Below are 19,105 nucleotides of genomic sequence, written 5' to 3' on the forward strand. Positions count from 1 at the left end.
GGTCTGAATCTTATCTGAATTTGTTTTCTAGATATGATATAAAATAGCAAATTAACCTTTCCCCTCATCAGAAAGAGAGTAGATTCAGTGTCATTTGTTGAGATGTGACTGTCCACTGCTGTGTAATGTCAGCTTTATTGTAAAACTAGATCTTCTTACAGGCGTTGGTCTACTTCTGGGCTCCTCTGTCCCACTGCTCTCATTGGTAGCACCTGAGCTACAACCACACTGACTTGAGTAGTGTTACAGTGATGGAGAGATATGCTTCAGGCAAATCTTTTGTTCTGCACAAGAGTTTTTTCAGGCCTTATTTTTCATACTTATTTCTCTCTGTGTCTGTCTAATCTGAACAAGGTTACTTATCTTTCTTTCCAGTGAAGTTTGTTTATTCTTAGGAGACTTGCGTCAAGGCCATTATAACATTATGTATAGGTGTAACATTAAACCTTTGACTCTTGGTTTAGAAGGTTTGAGTCTGTGGTTGTGCTGCTCCATTGCTTCTGGGCCATTCGTGGTAAGACAGTAAGTATTGTGGTAGGGCGCATGTCATGGGAAAAACAGGCTCAGTTCCTGGTGATAGGAGCCAGTCACACAGAAAGTGGCCAGGACAAGGTACACCGTTCAAAGGCATGCCCTTACTGACTTACTTCTTCCAGTAATGCCCTCCATCCTAGTAGTCCATTCACTGTGAACTCACTGGATGAATCCATTGATTAAAGTTAGTGCCCTCAGTCACCTCTCAGTAAGCAGGGATAAAGCACGAGTCTTCCCCTGATCTTTTTGTGGGGACACTTTTTTCCTTCTAAACCATAATACACGCGTTCTAAACTCCCAGGGGTCTCAATTACTGTGACATTGGGGCTGTCTCTCCCTGTCAGTCAGTGATAAATCTCAGTGACTGGAGGTGCTAAATAAATTTTTCTCCTCTGATCCATTGATTCACTTCCAGATGGCCATGGCAGAAATCCAACTTGAGGGCCAGTTTGCAGGACGTTTTAGAAATGCAAAGCAAACCCAATGACTAAGTAGGACTCATAAATGCAACAGCTGTAAGCTACAGTGAAGGAAACTCTACAGGAGAGTCTGAAGTAGTACTAGGTGCTCTGGCCCCACCGTTGCCCCTTGGTTCTAGGTCAGTGTAGAGAGGAGAAGAAGGGAAGGGAGGGAAAGAGGAAAGGTGAGCAGAGTGGCTTCTCAACAGTAATCCCAACACTTGGGAGGCCGGCCAACCTGACTACATAGCAAGACCATGTTTCAACAAAATAAAAACAAATGGTAATCTAACAGTTTTACAACTTTTCAGTAAGTAAAACTAGTGGTTTACTAAAACAGAGATTTTACAATAGACATGTTTTTAAAAGTTTCGCCTCACCATTAATTAGAAACATACGCATCAAAATAAAATACCATTTCCAGCCATCATATTGGCAACATATGTAATACTTTATAGTATCAAATATTAGCTAGAATGTAAATATTCTCAACATCCTGGGAGTATAAAACAGAACAGATACTTTGGGGGATCATTTGCATGCCTATTAAAAAATAAAAGCACATACATTGCTTGTCTATAATCCAGAAGTTTCTCTTCAAGAATTCCACAGAGGAATACTTTTATATATGCACAATGAAACAAGATGTCAGTTCCTATATTATTTATAATGTCTGAATTCTGAGAGATATCTTTAATATGCAGCCAACAAAAAACTCATACAGAAAATTTAGTTATAAGATATTCTTAAATATTTAATCAGAAATGAATATCCATATGGCTTCATCTTTGAAAAATACTGCTTCATAGAAAAAACATGGTGAAGTGAATATGAAGACTAGCATCATTTCTATTAAGAATTTTTTCCTTTATCTTTTTCTTTTTCTTTTTTCCTTTTTTTTTTTTTTTTTTTTTTCCTAGACAGGGTTTCTTTGTGTAGCTCTGGCCGTCCTGTAACTCACTCTGTAGACCAGACTGGCCTGGAACTCTGCCTCCTGAGTGCTGGGATTAAAGGCGTGTGTCACCACCTTCCTGTGCATCATTTCTATAAAAGAGAACATCCACTGATTATAGTGTATATGTGTGTGTTCATGTGAGTGCATATGTGTATGTGGTTGCATGTGCACGTGCATATGGAGACTACAGGTCAACTTCATGCAGCTGCTATCCATCTTGTTTTTTTTTTAAGATGGGTCTGTGGCAGTTTGAATGAAAATGGCCCCATGGGCTCATAAGGAATGGCACTATTTGGAGATGTGGTTTTGTTGGAGGAGGTGTAGCTTTGTGGAGGCGAGCTTTGAGGTCTCATATGTTCAAGCTATGCCCAGTGTGGCACACGCTCTCCTTCTGCTGCCTGTAGATCAAGATATAGAACTCTCAGTTCCTTCTCCACCCTATCTGCCTACATGCCACCATGCTTCTTTTCATTACAATAATGGACTAACCCTCTGAAACTGCACGCCAGTCCCAATTAAATGTTTTCCTTTATAAGAGTTGCCATAGTCATGGTGTCTCTTCACAGCAATAGAAACCCTAATTAGGAAAGGTCTTTCACTGGCTTGGAGCTTACAAAGTAGTCTAAGTGATGGACTTTTGGAAGTGTAAGATGAGATAAACCATTTCTTCCCAAGTTGCTTTTGGTCAGTGTTTTATCACAGTAATAGAAAGCAAACCAGGACAGTGTCCAACAGGATATTGGAAACTGTTTTAGGGCTACTGGATATAAGACTTTCTGCTAGTTTCTTGAATAATATTTTAAATATAGTAGAATTTATGAGGGTAATATTAAAAGGTAGGGATTACATTTAATTTATTCACTATTAAAAGCATGCTGGGTATGATGGCTCATGCCTGTAATGCCAGCACTCAGGCAGAAGAGGCAAGAGGAGTGTAAGTTTGAGGCCAGCATGGGCTATAGACCTTGAAGAACTACCTCCACTTTAATCTCAGCACTTGAAAGTTAGAGACAGGTAGATCTCTGTAAGTTTGAGGCTAACCTGGTCTATAGAGCTAGTTCTAAGATAGCCAAGGCTACACAAAGAAACCCTGTCTTGAAAACAAAACAAACAAACAAAACCCGAAAAGAACTACCTCCCCCAAAAGAAATTTAAAAAATTGTAGTGTTGTTATAAGAAAGCATGTGGTTAAGAACGATTGTAAATTATACAGATGATTGATAGGAAGTCAGTCCTAGTTGGTTAATGGGGATTGAAAGCAGTTTCCTTGGGTACTTAGGAATAAGAAAGAAAGATCCATATAAAGGAACACTATAAGTACTTAAAAGAACATAATCTAGGTTTACCAACTCTGTAGAGTATAAGATAGCAAGGCGGCAGATGATGAGATAGCTTAGTAGGTAAAAGCACTCGCCAGGCAAGCCTTTTAGTTCAGTTCCTGGAACCCATAATGCAGACAGCACCAACTCCAGACACTGTTCTCTAATCTCCACACATGCACACTCACATTAATTTATTCTCCCTCCCACACTCACATAGTGTCCACACACACTAGTAGTAATACTAAACAAAAACTTTTTAAATAGTTTGTATGGGTACCTCTTGATAACTTTTAGTAAATGAACATGATTTTTTTGTTTGTTTAGAACAACTAGGCTTCCTTCTCAGCAGTGTTATATATGAAAAGATTTTCATATTTTAAATTTTGATCAACTAATATAATATGTTTGGGGGTTTTGTTGTGGTTGTTTTGGTTTTTCAAGACAGGGTTTTTCTGTGTAGCTTTGGAGCCTGTCCTGGATCTCACTCTGTAAACCAGGCTGGCCTCAAACTCACAGAGATCCGCCTGCCTCTGCCTCCTGAGTGCTGGGATTAAAGGCATGTGCCACTGCTGCCCAGCATATGTTTGTTTTTTTATTTAGAGCTTCGTTGTTAGCCCAGGCCTACCTGGGACTCATAATAATTCTACTGCCTCTGATTTCCAAGTGCTGAGATTGTAGGTGTTAGCCAACGATGCTCAATTGGTATTGTTGAACCCATTTCATTGAGATTAATTTACAGATGATAAAATCTACTCACTGTAAGCATGCAATTGTATAATTTATTGATAAGCTTATCCGGCTGCACCACCATCAACACAGCTGTCTCTAGAATGTTTCCGTCACCTTCTCAAGTTGCTAGCTTTCATCTGTCATTAGTTCCTCAGCCCTTGAGCTGCCTTTTGTCTCTTTAAATTTTGCCTATGTAAACATTTCCTATAAATAGTGTCATATTCATGCTGTTTTCATTTAGCCTAATATTTAGAGGTTTACTTTATTACAGCATGAATCTTTGCTCCTTTTTATTGCTGAGTGATTTCTTTTTGCAGCACATTGAAATACAGTTGTTTTTAATGTCAGTCTTATATAGACTATAAACTTGTTAGACTCCTAGCTAGTGCTCTTGCTCATTTGCGCTCGCTCTCTCTCTCTCTCCCTCTCTCCCCATCTGGTGTACTTCTTTGGATTTTCTGTGTACAAAATCATGTCACCTGTGAACAAACCTGGTTTCACTTCTTTGTTTCTAGACTAACTTCTGTATTTTGGGCTTTGTCTTTTGCACTGGCTCAGGTCTTTAGTACAATAGTGTGTAGAAATGCTGAAAGGGCTTCTTTGTCTGCCTGCAGTTTTCCAGAGAAACCATGAAGCTTGATAGTAGTTGTAGATCTTTAAAGATCTACTTATCCAGTTGAGGCCATGCCCTCTATGTAGTTGGAAGTTTTCCTGTGTCCCCGGCCAGGACAAATCCCTCCAACTTGCATCCCCCAAGTAAACACATAGAGGCTTATATTAATTATAATTGCTTGGCCATTAGCTCAGGCTTATTACTGACTAGCTCTTACACTTAAATTAACCCATAATCCTTATTTATGTTTAGCTACGTGTCTTGGTACCTTCTCTCAGTTCTGTCTTCATATCTTGCTTCCTCTGTGTCTAGTTGACAACTCAGCCTTCCTCTTCCCAGAATTCCTCTTGTCTGCTTACGCCGCCTATACTTTCTGCCTGGCTACTATCCAGTCAGTGTTTTTTTAAACCAGTGTACAACAGCATTTTCCCACAGCACCTCTGATTGTTTTTCTTTTATTTTTTTTCTCTTTATTTCCAGAGCTGAGGACTGAACCCAGGGCCTTGCACTTTCTAGGCAAGTGCTCTACCACTGAGCTAAATCCCCAACCCCTGATTGTTTCTCTTAATATTGTTGTTGTTGTTTGTAATAGTAAATGTATATTAATGTAGTATTTAACATTTGATTTTTTTCTAATAACCAATTTTGTTTTACTATCATTATTAATTATATTTTATATCACATGTAATGTAGTATATTGTATAATACATATTTATTATTATCTATTTGCTATGAATGAGTATGTAAGTGCCTATAGTATGCTGACACAGATTCATCCAGAAGCATACTCAGCAGTGGTGTAACTTTATAGTTTTTGGAACCACCATATTGATTTCCATAGTGACTGTACTGATTTACAGTTCTACTGGCAGTGTATAAGGGTGCCTTTATCTCTGTATCCTCACCTGCATTTGCTCTCATTTGTTTTCTTACGATACAGCTATGCTGATTGGGGGGAGAGATGGGATTTCAGTGTAGTTTCATTTGTGATCACTGATGACTAAGGATGACTAAAAATGGTTAAATATTTAAAATATATATTAGCCGTTTGTGTTGCTTTTAAGAACTCTCTGCTCAGTTCATTCACCCATTTGATTTTTTCAGTTTTTTTTCTGGTTATTAGTGCCCTGCCTAATGAGTAGCTAAGGAAGATCACTTCCCATCCTGTAGGCTGCCTTTTCAGGTTGTTGTTTCCTTTGCTGTGTGCGAACTTGATTTGATCTTTGACAGGCCTAGCTGTTATTTCCTGAGTTGTTTGAGTCTTACTCAGAGTTGATGCTTGTCCCTGTATCTTGAAATATTTATATTTTCCTTTCATAGGTTCAAAATTTCATGTCTTATATGAAGGCCTTTTAGTCCATTTTCAGTTTACTTTTGTACAAGATGAGAGATGAAGATTGTGTTTTAGTCTTTGCCACATGCCTACCCAGTTCCCTAACACCATTTGTGGCAGAGGCAATCTTTCCTCCAGTAGGTACTGGGCACCTTTGTCAAGAATCCATTTCCTATGGGTTTTCTTCACTTCACCCCCTTCGCCTCTCAGGTTATGGAGTCTTTCTTTTTGGTTAGTTTGTCTCAGCATTTGCCAATCTTTAAAAGCAACTGTTTCATTGATGGCCTTTTTTTTTTTTTTTGAGAAAAAAAATCTGTGTAACCCTGATTGTCCTAGAACCCACTCTGTAGACCAGGCTGGCATCAGACTCAGAGATCCCACCTCTGCCTCTCAAGTGCTGGGATTAAAGGCGTGTGCTACCAGCTGGTTCATTGGTCTTCTTGGTCTTCATTTCATTCATTTCTACCCTACTCTATTATTTCTTTTTATTTCCACCTACTAATTTTGTTTAGGTTTTTTTTCTTGTTTGTTTCTAAAACCTTGAAGTATATCACTAAGATATCTATCAGAGAATTCTCTTGACCTATGAATAATGTAGGCACTCATCTCAATAAACTTGCCCCTTCTGCCTTTGCTGTATACCAGAAATTCTAATAAATTATGGTTTTATTTTCACTTGATTCTAGGATTTCTTTAATTTTTAGAAAATTATACTTTGTATATAGCAAATATAGTTTGCATATTCAATCTCCTTGTTTTTGTGTGGCTCCTATACTTTCTCATGATACTAATTTTATTCCATTATGATAAATAAGATTTAAGAAATTTTTTTTGTTGTTTTTGAGACAGGGTTTCTCTGTGTAGTTTTGATGCCTGTTCTGGATCTCGCTTTGTAGACCAGGCTGGCCTCGAACTCACAGAGATCTGCCTGCCTCTGCCTCCCAAGTGCTGTAATTAAAGATGTTTTTTGGCTGAATTTTTTATCCTAAGTACTGAATTTGTGGTCCAAGTTGTTGAATTTTTTTGTACAGGTAACATATTGGCATTTCACTCATCTCTCATTTGAACCTTATTTCTCTCTCTCTCTCTCTCTCTCTCTCTCTCTCTCTCTCTCTCTCTCTGTGTGTGTGTGTGTGTGTGTGTGTGTGTGTGTGTGTTTTACAAGCATATGAATATGAGAGTGCGAGCATGTATGCAGAAGCCAAGAGCAAGCTGTCAAATGTCTTCCTCTGTCACTCTCTGCCTTACTTCTTTGACACAAAATCTTTCATTGAAGCAGAAGCTCCCAAGGGTGTCTGTCTCTGCTCCCCAGTCCTGGTATGTGCAGACATGCTTGGCTTTTTATGTGGGTGCCAAGGGTTCTAACTCGGGTCCTCATGGTTGCAAAACCAAAGAGCTCTTACTCACAATTCCATTTTAACAGACCCTCACCAATCATTTTAAAAGCAGACTTTTGAACTGTTTCTGACTTTTCAACTGTTTCAATATCTTTAGGTTCAATTATCAAGAGTTGCAGACATTTAGAGGAGCTACACTTATTTTGCGTTTTCATGTTTATGATTCAGGTTATGTGTCTGTTGAGATGTCTGTTCCTTTTGTAGTGAGTTCTTAGTGAGCTGCCTTCTCTTAAGGTCTCCTCTCACAAGGAAAAAAACAACAACTCTGATAGTAGCATTACCACCAAAACAAATCCCATATAAAAATACGGTTAAAAGGGCTGGAGAGATGGCTCAGTGTTTCAGAACACGGACCACTGCTCTTCCAGAAGAGTTGGTTCCCGGCATCCATGTCAGGCAGCTCACAATTGCCTGTAAGTCTGTTTCCAGGGCATCCAGTGCCTCTGATCTCTGCACACCTACACTTATATGCACATACCCACATATCCACACATACATATAATTTAGAATAAAGTAAATTTTTAAAAGAAATATAGCTAAAAGAAATTAAAGTCATTTACTACATCATAAGTGGCAATAGAAAAGAAAATAGTAAAAATAATGTATAATAAAATTATGAATTTAAAAATTAGTAAAGGCAAAGTAATGATGAGGCTGGGCAGTAGTGGCGCACGCCTTTAATCCCAGCACACGTGAGGGAGAGGCAGGTGGATCTCTGTGAGTTTGAGGCCAGCCTGTCTACAGAGCGAGTTCCAGGACAGGCTCCAAAACTACACAGAGAAACCCTGTCTCGGGGAGAAAAAGAGAGGGGGGAATGAATGATGATGAAGTAAAGGAGAGGGTAAAGAGAAGGGAATGAAACAAGATTTAATGAAAAGAAAAAGGGACAGGATGTGAGAGGAACAGATAGCGGCATTTAAAAAAATTAGATTATAAAATATAGGGGAAAAAACGAATAAAACTAAGGGGAACAGAAAGAAAAAGATGTAAATAACACTAAAATATCAGAAAAAGAAAAATGTAAAGATGCATAAAATATGAAGAGTAAAATTAAGGAAAGGAGAACAGCAGAAAGAATGAATGAATAAAAAATGAATGAATGAATTAGACAAGCTTCTTTCTGTGTCCTCTAATATTTAGGCTGGGAGGGGAGCTGGCAGTGAGGCAGTCTGGTGCTCTACAATAGAGTGAAGTCCCCAAAGTCAGCCATTAATTGTATAAGTGTATTGATTTCTCCCAAGTGTGATGAGTTGTTTTGTTTTTTACCTTGTTGCTGTCAGAATTTTTTTATTTACTTAATACTTAATCAACATTGTATCAATTTGTATTTATCCTGCTTGAGATTTGTTGAGCTGCTGTGGCATGTAGACTTGATTTTGATTAATCAGTCTGGAGGGTTTCAGTCATTATTTCTTCAAACATTTTGCCTCCTTGTCTCTTTTCTTAGGAGACTCTTAATTACATGGAGTTGACATATTTGCTCCTGCTTCATGGGTCTCCAAACCTTGTTCATTTTTCCTGTTTTCGTTAGTTCTCTGCTGGTTACATCGGTTTTCTGGCTCTTTCATCCATCGTGCACATTTACTAACTTTTGGGCCACCAACCAGCCCAAATCATGACATGGAGACTTAATATTAGTTAGGAATGCTCGGCCAACTTAGGCTTGTTTCTGACTAGCTCTTTTAACTTAAATTAGCTTGTTTCTCTTTATCTACCTTTTGCCTCAGAGCCTTTTACCGTTTCTTTCTTCCTTTCTGTATGTCTTACTATCCTGATGTCTCTGCCTGGCTGGTGGCTGCCTGGCTTCTGCTCCAGGTGTGCCCCTCTCCCTCTCGTTCTCTCCCTTCTCCTCCTCCTCTCGTTCTCTCCCTTCTCCTCCTCTCGTTCTCTCCCTTCTCCTCCTCTCGTTCTCTCCCTCCTCCTCCTCTCGTTCTCTCCCTTCTCCTCCTCTCGTTCTCTCCCTTCTTCTCTCCCTCTCGTTCTCTTCAGACCAAGATTGCTCTCCTGTTTATTCTCTCTGCCCACCAGCCTCATCTGTTCCTCCTCTGGCTATTGGTCATTCAGCTCTCTACTAGGTGAATCAGGTGCCTTAGGGGGCAAGGTGAAACAGCAACACATCTTTACATAATTAAACAAATGCAACAGAAACAAATGTAACACACCTGCCTGCACATAATTCAAGTAATATTCCACAGCAGAAACAAATGTAACACATCTTTACAGAGTTCAATATTCCACAACAAACCTCCTTAATTAATGTTTTATGAACAGTCATTGCTTTTTCCAAATCTCTGTTTTTTAATTGTAATCTCTCATAGTTATAGATGGATTTAATTCTTTAGATGTAGTTTCCTTTAGGCCTTTGTACATGCTTGTATCAGTTAACTCAAAGTGTGTTTGTCTACTAAGGCTGATATCTAGGTTTTCTCAGGAGTAATTGCTGGTGACCATTTTTTTTTCTTTTTTCTTTTTTCTTTTTTCTTTTTTTTTTTTTTTTTTTTGGTTTTTCAAGACAGGGTTTCTCTGTAGCTTTGGAGCCTGTCCTGGACTAGCTCTGTAGCCCAGGCTGGCTCCCAGCTCACAGAGATCCACCTGCCTCTGCCTCCCGAGTGCTGGGATTACAGGCGTGCGCCACCCCCGCCGCCCGGCGGGTGACTACTTTACTCTTGTATTGGGCAGTATTTTACTGTTTCTTCGTATGCATCACGCTTCTTTGGCTAGAATAATAATCATGTAGCTTTCATATTTTACACTTTTAGTGTGAAATGTAACATAAATTGATTTGACTGATATTAAACCAATTCTCTGAGGCTGCTGGCTTTCACAGGTTCAGTGGTTATGAGGCTGCTGGTTTCCAGAACTACAGTGATCCCAGGAAGGAAGGATGGAAATTGAGAGTCCAGCAAGTTAAAGCACCAGAAAGCTCACCATCCTAAGATCCCGTAGTTTTCTTCAGTAATTGCTCACTGGGTTAAATTTAAAGTTCTGAAGAAACTAGTTTTGACAAATTTCTGTTGCTTTTTTAAGAAGTGAATCTTCAGTGATCTTTTATCCAGTGTTCCAGAAGTATATCTCAGTGTGCCTGTGCTTTTAACCATTGTGCGTATATCCTGCTTTTTGATATGTAAACATGGTCTATATGTATTTATTGGCAGTCATGAAAGTCCACTCTTTGATTTCCTTGAGAGCTGCTTGCGAAATAAACATGAAATGGTTATTTATGAAGCTGCCTCTGCCATTATTCATCTTCCCAACTGTACTGCAAGAGAGTTGGCGCCTGCCGTCTCAGGTCAGTTGTGTTTGATAGCTGTCCTCTGTTTATGGTCTTACATTTCTTTAAGTCAGTGGCTCTGCAGAGCGGTCAGTAAGAGTGGTGTTTAGGGCCAAGATTGCTCAGTGAATAAAGATCGGTCCTTGTTAATGATCCAGTGTTCTTGAATGTTTAGAGAGCACATTTGCTTTCATAACTAGCACTGTCTCTCTTATTTAAATCGGGATATTAATTCTTAGAGAGGAAAAGCAAACCTTGTTTTCTGTTAAAGTTTTTATACCTGAACAAACAGTGCTTTTTTCCCTATTTTTGATGATATTATTGTTCACATGGAGGTTTGATGCTGTGATCTATTTCCTGATACACAGAATGAACACGATTCATTACACATTGTAATTTTCAGCTAGATGGTGAGTGGGATCCCCAGTGACTTTTCTGTTTCCCTTTTTCCAGTTCTTCAACTTTTCTGTAGCTCTCCTAAGCCAGCCTTGAGATACGCAGCTGTGAGGACCTTGAACAAAGTAGGTATCCTGCTGATAATATAGACTTATATGTTTAATTCAGAAACATTAAATATAGAGCATTTGGCTTTCTCTTCAAACTTAGCATATATGATCTATGGGCTTCACATGTGTACTTATTTGTACTTGTGGCCTTAGTTGTAGTCATGTATACTGTTAGTTCATGGAAGATTACAATTCCTGAGCACTGTATGTTCAAGAGTTATGCTGTTCAATATGAAGGCCATTCACAAGTGCCAATTTAAGTTCATTAAGATTAAGTAAGGGACTCAGTTTCATAGTCACTCTAATCATACTACCTATGCTTATAGCCACTTGTGGTTAATGAAAATCATACAAAACAGTACAAAGATTGAACAGTGTTTCCAGTTCCTCATCTCTAATCTTGAAAGTAGTTGTGTCTTAAAATTCACATTTGTGAATTTTAGAGAGGTTATATAATATGATGCTATCTCTTATAATAACTCCAGTGGGCCTGAAGCAGCACCCAACCATTAAAATACACAAAGATTTTTGCACAAAGCATATGATTCTTTGATGCATGGATAAATGAAGATTTTTCATTAGTCTGGGTCATCTTTTCCTGTTGAATGAGTTTTACTGATAATGATCTGCAGAGTATTTTCACCTTTTCAGAATTTTGGGTCAGACATTCTGTGCCAATGTGGGATAGACAGAGATGGAACAGCATCAATGCAGCATAACTGACACAGTTTAGCAGTAGTGGCCAATCCAGTTTGGCAGGAATTTGTTTAACTGCAGGAGTGCTTTAAAGTGACAGAATGTTTTGTTCATCAGCATTTACCATAATATATCTTTTTCTCAGAGTTCAATGTTTAGGAGAAGAGACATTCATGAACATAGAAACTGTAAGGAGATAACAGGACATCTCTAATAAAAGAGACTGATATTGTTATTAAGGTTACATGGGAGAGGTTAACAAAGGAGAGTACTGTGCTGTATTGTGGCCATTATTCATTTATCAAGTGAAACCTTGTTAGTTAAAAAAAAAAAAAACAATCACTTTGGGCAGGGAGTTGAGACGGTGTCAGGTAGCCCGGGTTGGCCTGGGACTTGCTGACTGACCATAGATGACACTGAACTCCTGGTCCTTCTACCTTCAGCTCTCAGGTGCTGAGGTTGTAGGCATTCGCCACACCTGATCTGAAAGGATTACCTTGGCCTACACTGTTCCCTTTAGATTGTCACTTACCTTAATTAAAGTTTAGGTTCTGGCCTTTATCAACAACAATGTGCTTTACTTTTTTTTTCTCACTACCTTCTACAAGGTGGCAATGAAGCACCCCTGTGCTGTGACTGCCTGCAACCTGGACTTAGAAAACTTAATCACAGACTCAAACAGAAGCATTGCTACACTGGCCATTACTACATTGCTCAAAACAGGAAGTGAGAGCAGTGTGGACAGGCTTATGAAGCAGATAGCTTCTTTTGTATCTGAAATCTCAGATGAGTTCAAGGTAAGAATTTAAACAAGCTTTGCCTTTAACAGTATCTTTTGAGAAGGTCTTACTTTTATGAAGTCTGAGCTATCATTCTTTTCCTTCCTAGATATTGCTGTATCCTACATACATAGCTTTTATCTTTCTCCAAGTCGTAAAGATGGGTTTTATTCTCAATGTTTTATGAGTTTAGCTTTTACATATTGGTTTGTGACCACTTGAATTAATGTTTGTATGATAAGTTCAATGTTTTCCTATACTCATACCCAGTTATATCAGCATAATTAGTTTAAAAGACTTCCTTTCCCTATTGGAGTGCTTTAGTATCTGTCTTAGTAAGGGTTTTTTTTTTTTTTTTTTTTTTTTTTTTTTTTGCTGTGAAGACACACCATGACCACAGCAACTCTTATAAAGGAAAATATTTAATGGGGGCAGGCTTACAGTTTCAGAGGTTCAGTTCATTATCATATGGCAAGAAGCACGGTGGCATACAGGCAGACAAGGTGCTGGAGAAGGAGCTGAGAGTTTTTACATCCAGTCCATAGGCTGCAGAAGGAGACTGAACTGGACACAATTTGAGCATGTGAGACCTCAAAGCCTGCCTCTACAGTGATACACTTTCTCCAACAAGGCCACACCTCCTAATAGTACCACTCCCTATTCGCCAAGCATTCAAACACCTGAGTCTATGGTGGCCATTCCTATTCAAACCACCATGGTATCTTTATTTGAATATCAAATAATCAAATAATTATTTACTACTAATGTGTGAAACTATTTTTCTTTTAATTTTTTCATGTTTAGTTGGTATCATGTGACCTTGCTGAATTCCCTTATTGCCTATATTGTTTGAAATTATCTGGATAAATAATAATATCTTGTATAAATGAGGTTTTTTGTTTTGTTTTGTTTTGTTTTTTTTTTTTTTTTTTTTTTGGTTTTCTTATTTTGAACCCAAAGGTCTTTCCTTCCTTTTTTCTTGCCTTATTAAAACAGCTAGCACTTCTAATAAAGTGCTGAGTACAACCGATGGCAATGTATTAGAAATGATCAAAGGACAATAAGTTTAGTGTAAAGAAAGAGAAAGACCATGTCATTCTTTCTTAATGCTCAGCCATGTACCACAAGGGACTGTTGCTCTCTACTTAACATGAAAAAATAAACAAAAGGAGACATTTTAAAACTTTGGAGTGTAATACTTGTGTTGTAGCTACTTGACAAAATAAACTGGGATGGTAGGGAAAGTGTATTGGTAAGGATAATGTTTTAGAGTGGAAGTTGGCAAACTTCTCTAAATGACTATAAAATAAAATACTTTAGATAATCTAGGCTCCTGAAATTATCTATTTATATATTCTTATTTTTATTCTTAATAATTCTTTAGAAACTCTAAAACCGCTGGGTGATGGTGGCGCATGCCTTTAATCCCAACACTCAGGAGGCAGAGGCAGGCAGATCTCTGTGAGTTCGAGGCCAGCCTGGGCTACAGAATGAGTTCCAGGAAAGGCGCAAAGCTACACAGAGAAACTCTGTCTCAAAAAACCAAAAAAAAAAAAAAAAAACCTCTAAAACCATCATAGCTTTCAGACCCTACAAAAATAGAATGTAAGTGTGGAATGGTGGTATGTGCCTATAATCCTAGTACCTGGAAGGCTGAGGCAGAAGCATCATGAATTTTGGCCAGCCTGAGCTACATACAAGTTCTAGGACATCCTGGGTAAATAGACTCTTGTCTGAAAAAACAGTCAAGCAGAATGCAACCAAAATTTGGGTAATAGTCTACTGGCTATTTAGTTTTAGAAAATGAAAAAAGTTTAGAAAGATTGAAAATTAAAGTACACTAAAAACTTGATGGCCAGGATATGACTCAATGGAAATATTTATTTATCCTGTATACAACTACTTGTAGAATTAAACAAAAATCCAGTGTCTAATAAAAGTGATTTTTTAAAAAATATTTGTTTTCATTTTTTTCCTTTTGAGTCAGGTTCTTACTAGGTAGACTGAGCTGGTCTTAGACTCACGATCTTGATATTCCAGCTTTCCAAGAGTAGAGGTTATAGGTGCTACCATGCCTGACTAAAAAGAAAAAAAAAGAAGAAGAGAGAGTCCTACAATTTCACTTTTTGAACTGTGAGATTATTTCAGTTGTGTGCATTACTTATAAACATATTGGGCAAGTTGCAGGTTATATACAAAATGATAGCAGTCATGTAAATACCAAAGAGTAAGCAAAACTTACATAGGTATATGTATATGTATAGGTATATGTATTATTTGGGGCTACATTAGTAAACTGAAGAAAGATAAGGAAATGTAAAGATGTCCAGAGACAAATCAAACCAAGGAAGGCAACAAAAGACATGATCAGGCAGGAAAGAGTTATATAAAAGAATTTCAGATTATGGAAATCTTTTGAACAAACTATGAAATAAGTATATAAGCATATTTTTTATAATATTTTGTTAAATATAAATTTTAATAAGTAGTCTGAAACATACCATAAGAAAGTTAGAAAAGGGTGATAATAATTTTAATTGTTAAGCTATATTCTTTAATTGGTAGACTCTCTCCCCATTACTAATTTTGCTATCTTTTTAACCTTATAAAACAAATCCTCATTAAGTTGTTTATAGCTCAGTGTACTTTTCAGTATCATCAGTGTTTTTCTCAATTTTTTAGTTCTTGATTTCAGTGACTGCATGAAGTTTTATACTAAAAAGGGAATTATAAAAATAAAAAGAAGCTGGGTGGTTGTGGCACACGCCTTTAATCCCAGCATTCAGGTGGCAGAGCCAAGTGGTTTGAGGCCAGCCTGGGCTACAGAGTGAGATCCAGGACAGGCACCAAAACTACACAGAGAAACCCTGTCTATTTTTTTTTTATTATATTTGTGTTTTAATTTTACACATCAGCCATGGGTTCCCCTGTCCTCCCCCTCCTGGCCCCACCCCCACCTTCCCCCCAGCCCCTCCCCTCCATTCCCATCTCCTCCAGGGTCAAGACTCCCCTGGGGATTCACCTCAACCTGGTAGATTCAGTACAGGCAGGTCCAGTCCCCTCCTTCCAGGCTGAGCAAAGTGTCCAAACAGCCAGCTCATGTGCTAAGGACAGGTCCGGATCCCACTGCCTGGGTGCCTCCCAAACAATTGAAGCTATTCAGTTGTCTCACTTATCCAGAGGGCCTGATCCAGTTGGGGACTCCACAGCTTTTGGTTCATAATTCATGTGTTTCCATTAGTTTGGCTATTTGTCCCTGTGCTTTTCCAATCTTGGTCTCAACAGTTCACACTCTTACAGTCCCTCCTCTTTCTCGACAATTGGACTCCTGGATCAACACCTGGGGCCTGGCCGAGGAAGTGCATCCACTTACATCAGTTATTGGATGAGAGTTCCAGCACGACAGTTAGGGTGTTTGGCCATCTGATCACCAGGCTAGGTCAGATCAGGCTTTCTCTCCACCATTGCCAGTAGTCTACAGTGGATGTGTCATTGTGGATTTCTGGGGACCTCTCTAGCACTTTGCTTCTTCCTGTTCTCACATGGTCTTCATTTATCATGGTCTGTTATTCTTTGTTCTCCCCTTCTGTTCTTGATCCAGCTGGGATCTCCTGCTCCCCTAAGCTCTCTTTCCCTCGAACCTTGCCCTTCATTACCCCCACTCATGTCCAGGTTGTTCGTGTAGATCTCATCCATTTCTCTGTCATTGGGAGATCCTTGTGTCTTTCTTAGGGTCCTGTTTTCTAGGTAGCCTCCCTGGAGTTGTGAGTAGCAGTCTAGTCATCTTTGTTTTACATCTAGTATCCTCCTATGAGTGAGTACATACCATGTTTGTCTTTTTGAGGCTGGGTTACCTCACTTAGGATGATTTTTTTCTAGATCCATCCATTTGCCTGCAAACCTCATGATGTCATTGTTTTTCTCTGCTGAGTAGTACTCCATTGTGTACATGTACCACATTTTCTTTATCCATTCTTCAGTTGAAGGGCATCTAGGTTGTTTCTAGGTTCTGGCTATTACAAACAATGCTGATAGGAACATAGCTGAGCAAATGCTCTTGTGGTATGATTGAGCATTCCCTGGGTATATGCCCAAGAGTGGTATAGCTGGGTCTTGGGGGAGATGGATTCCCAGTTTTCTAAGGAAGTGCCATATTGATTTCCAAAGTGGCTGCACAAGCTTGCATTCCCACCAGCAGTGGTGGAGAGTTCCCATTGCTCCACATCCTCTCCAGCATAAGCTGTCTTCAGTGTTTTTGATCTTAGCCATTCTGACAGGTTTAAGGTGGTATCTCAGAGTCATTTTGATTTGCATTTCCCAGATAATTAGGTATGTGGCACCAAAACTACACAGAGAAACCCTGTCTATTAAAAAAAAAAAAAAAAAAAAAAAAAGCCGGGTGGTTGTGGCGCATGCCTTTATTCTCAGAACTCAGGAGGCAGAGGCAGGTGGATCTCTGTGAGTTCGAGGCAAGCCTAGTCTCCAAAGTGAGTTCCAGGAAAGGCGCAAAGCTACACAGAGAAACCTTGTCTCACAAAACCAAAAAATAAATACATAAATACATACATAAACACATAAATACATAAATAAATAAAAAGAAACTTTAAAAATGGATTGATCTCAACTTAGTATCAATGTCATTAGTTGTTTATTATTTTCATTGCCTATATTTTAAGTGTAGACCTTTACTATATTCCTCAAAAACATTTTCCCATTCTTTAGTGCCTTCTAAAGGAAACTTGTCTATACACATATATTGTACAAAATATTGGCACAGGATGGGGCTGTTTAACATCCCTTGTGAGAGAACCTTCCATTGATATCTCTTAACACCCTGAGAATTTGCCTGTGAAGGCAAATTTTTCTCTATCCTTTTCTTGTAAAAGTATAATTTTTTGTTTGTTTGTTTGTTTGAGACAGGATTTCTCTGTAGCTTTGGAGCCTGTCCTGGACTAGCTCTGTAGACCAGGCTGGCTTCAAACTCACAGAGATCCACCTGCCTCTGCCTCCCAAGTGCTGGGATTACAGGCGTGTGCCACCACCGCCCGGCTGAAAGTATAATTTTTTTAATAAATTTTATATAAAAGAAAGTCTTTTAAATCAGTAACTATAATAGACTATTCTTTAGGTAATAGAGAAGGCAGGGGAATTCCAGACTGTAAAGAGCTCATTGGGTGAATCACCTTATTAATAGCTTTTACATCTGTTACCATTCTCCATTTTCCAGATTTCTTTTTAATAACAAATACAAGAGAATTTAAGGACTATTCAATTCCTCAATATATTGAGCATTTAGCTGCTCTTGTACCAGCTGTTCTAAGGCCTGTAATTTTTCTGATGTCAAAGGCCATTGTTCCACCCAGACAGGTTTGTCAGTCAACCAGTTTCAACCAGTTTAAAGGTAGGGCTGTTGGTACCTTTGAAAGATAAACAGTTGTTTTGCCATTCTTGTACAACTTGAATAGTCAGTGACTGTTCTTTATAATACCTTTTAATAGTTTCCCCAGAAACATACATTAGTTTATGGTTTATTTCTGAGATTGGAGGAATGTTAATTTGGGTATTCCATTGCTATAACAAATCACATCCCCATAAATTCATTGCTATAATAGGTACATATGGCTTTAATTTTCCTCTCTGCCCTTCTGACCCTCTACACTTGACCCACCTTGTGCTTTGTTTTACCTGAAATAAAGTTCCAGTTCCTAAAAGCTAAATATTTACATCCTGAAGAGACCAATTTGGATGCCAAGATTTGGGTGCAACTATTGTTACATCTGCCTTGTGTCTATAAGACCTTCCATTACAATGGCATTTATTCATACCTTTAGCTTTAGTCTTTGATCATTTATGGAAGTCTGCCAAAGTATTCACTTTATGGTTTCTCCTGAAATTTTTGTTCTATTATCCAGAGCAGTATGGTTTTTTGTTTGTTTGTTTTTTACAATAGGCATTAGGTCCTTTAATTGCTCTGGAGAGGAGTGTGACAGGGAATGACTGAACTAAATTTGATGTGGGAGCCTACAAGAGGCCATTAATGCTTTAGGGGATAAGCCAGTTCTCATAAAATGATTGTTCCTGCCTGTGAATGATTTCATAATGGGGTGATCTGTCCTTGAGGTTCTTCTGTTTCTAGAATCCAAGATAAGTACAGGTTTAAGACATGACTGAAGACCTTAGGATCCTTTGGAGTATCATACAGTTAGTAATGAAATGTTTCAGTTAATGTTACTTTTGTGTCTTCAGCCTTGAAGGGGATGGAAATGGATTGGTACCACAAGTTTTTAATGCTCTTCTTGAGTGGATTAACCTGCCTCTGTGCAAACTAAGCAGGTGACTGGCCCAAAGTTAAAGGAGACAGATATAAGATAAGGTAGATGCCAGGCTTTCATCTTGCTTTAAGTTACCTTATAGACCTAAGTCTATGATTTTGAGCAAAAGTAGCTTCTAACTTTTAAGTTCCTGTTACAGATCTTTATAACCATAATCATATATGAGATCCATTGTCCTCT

General features: G+C 38.5%; 1 protein-coding gene across 2 annotated transcripts in view; it reads left to right on the forward strand.

Moving 5' to 3' along the window:
* Copg2 (COPI coat complex subunit gamma 2) overlaps positions 1-19,105 on the forward strand; it is a 121,932-nt gene that overhangs the window by 54,856 nt on the left and 47,971 nt on the right. For both annotated transcript variants that reach the window (XM_036180688.1, XM_036180689.1), the window contains 3 exons: positions 10,497-10,630; positions 11,066-11,133; positions 12,423-12,611. In XM_036180688.1, the coding sequence (XP_036036581.1) occupies positions 10,497-10,630; positions 11,066-11,133; positions 12,423-12,611 (391 nt within the window). The remainder of the gene's footprint in view (positions 1-10,496; positions 10,631-11,065; positions 11,134-12,422; positions 12,612-19,105) is intronic.

This window comes from Onychomys torridus, chromosome 3 (assembly GCF_903995425.1).
Source record: "Onychomys torridus chromosome 3, mOncTor1.1, whole genome shotgun sequence".
NCBI lineage: Eukaryota > Metazoa > Chordata > Mammalia > Rodentia > Cricetidae > Onychomys > Onychomys torridus.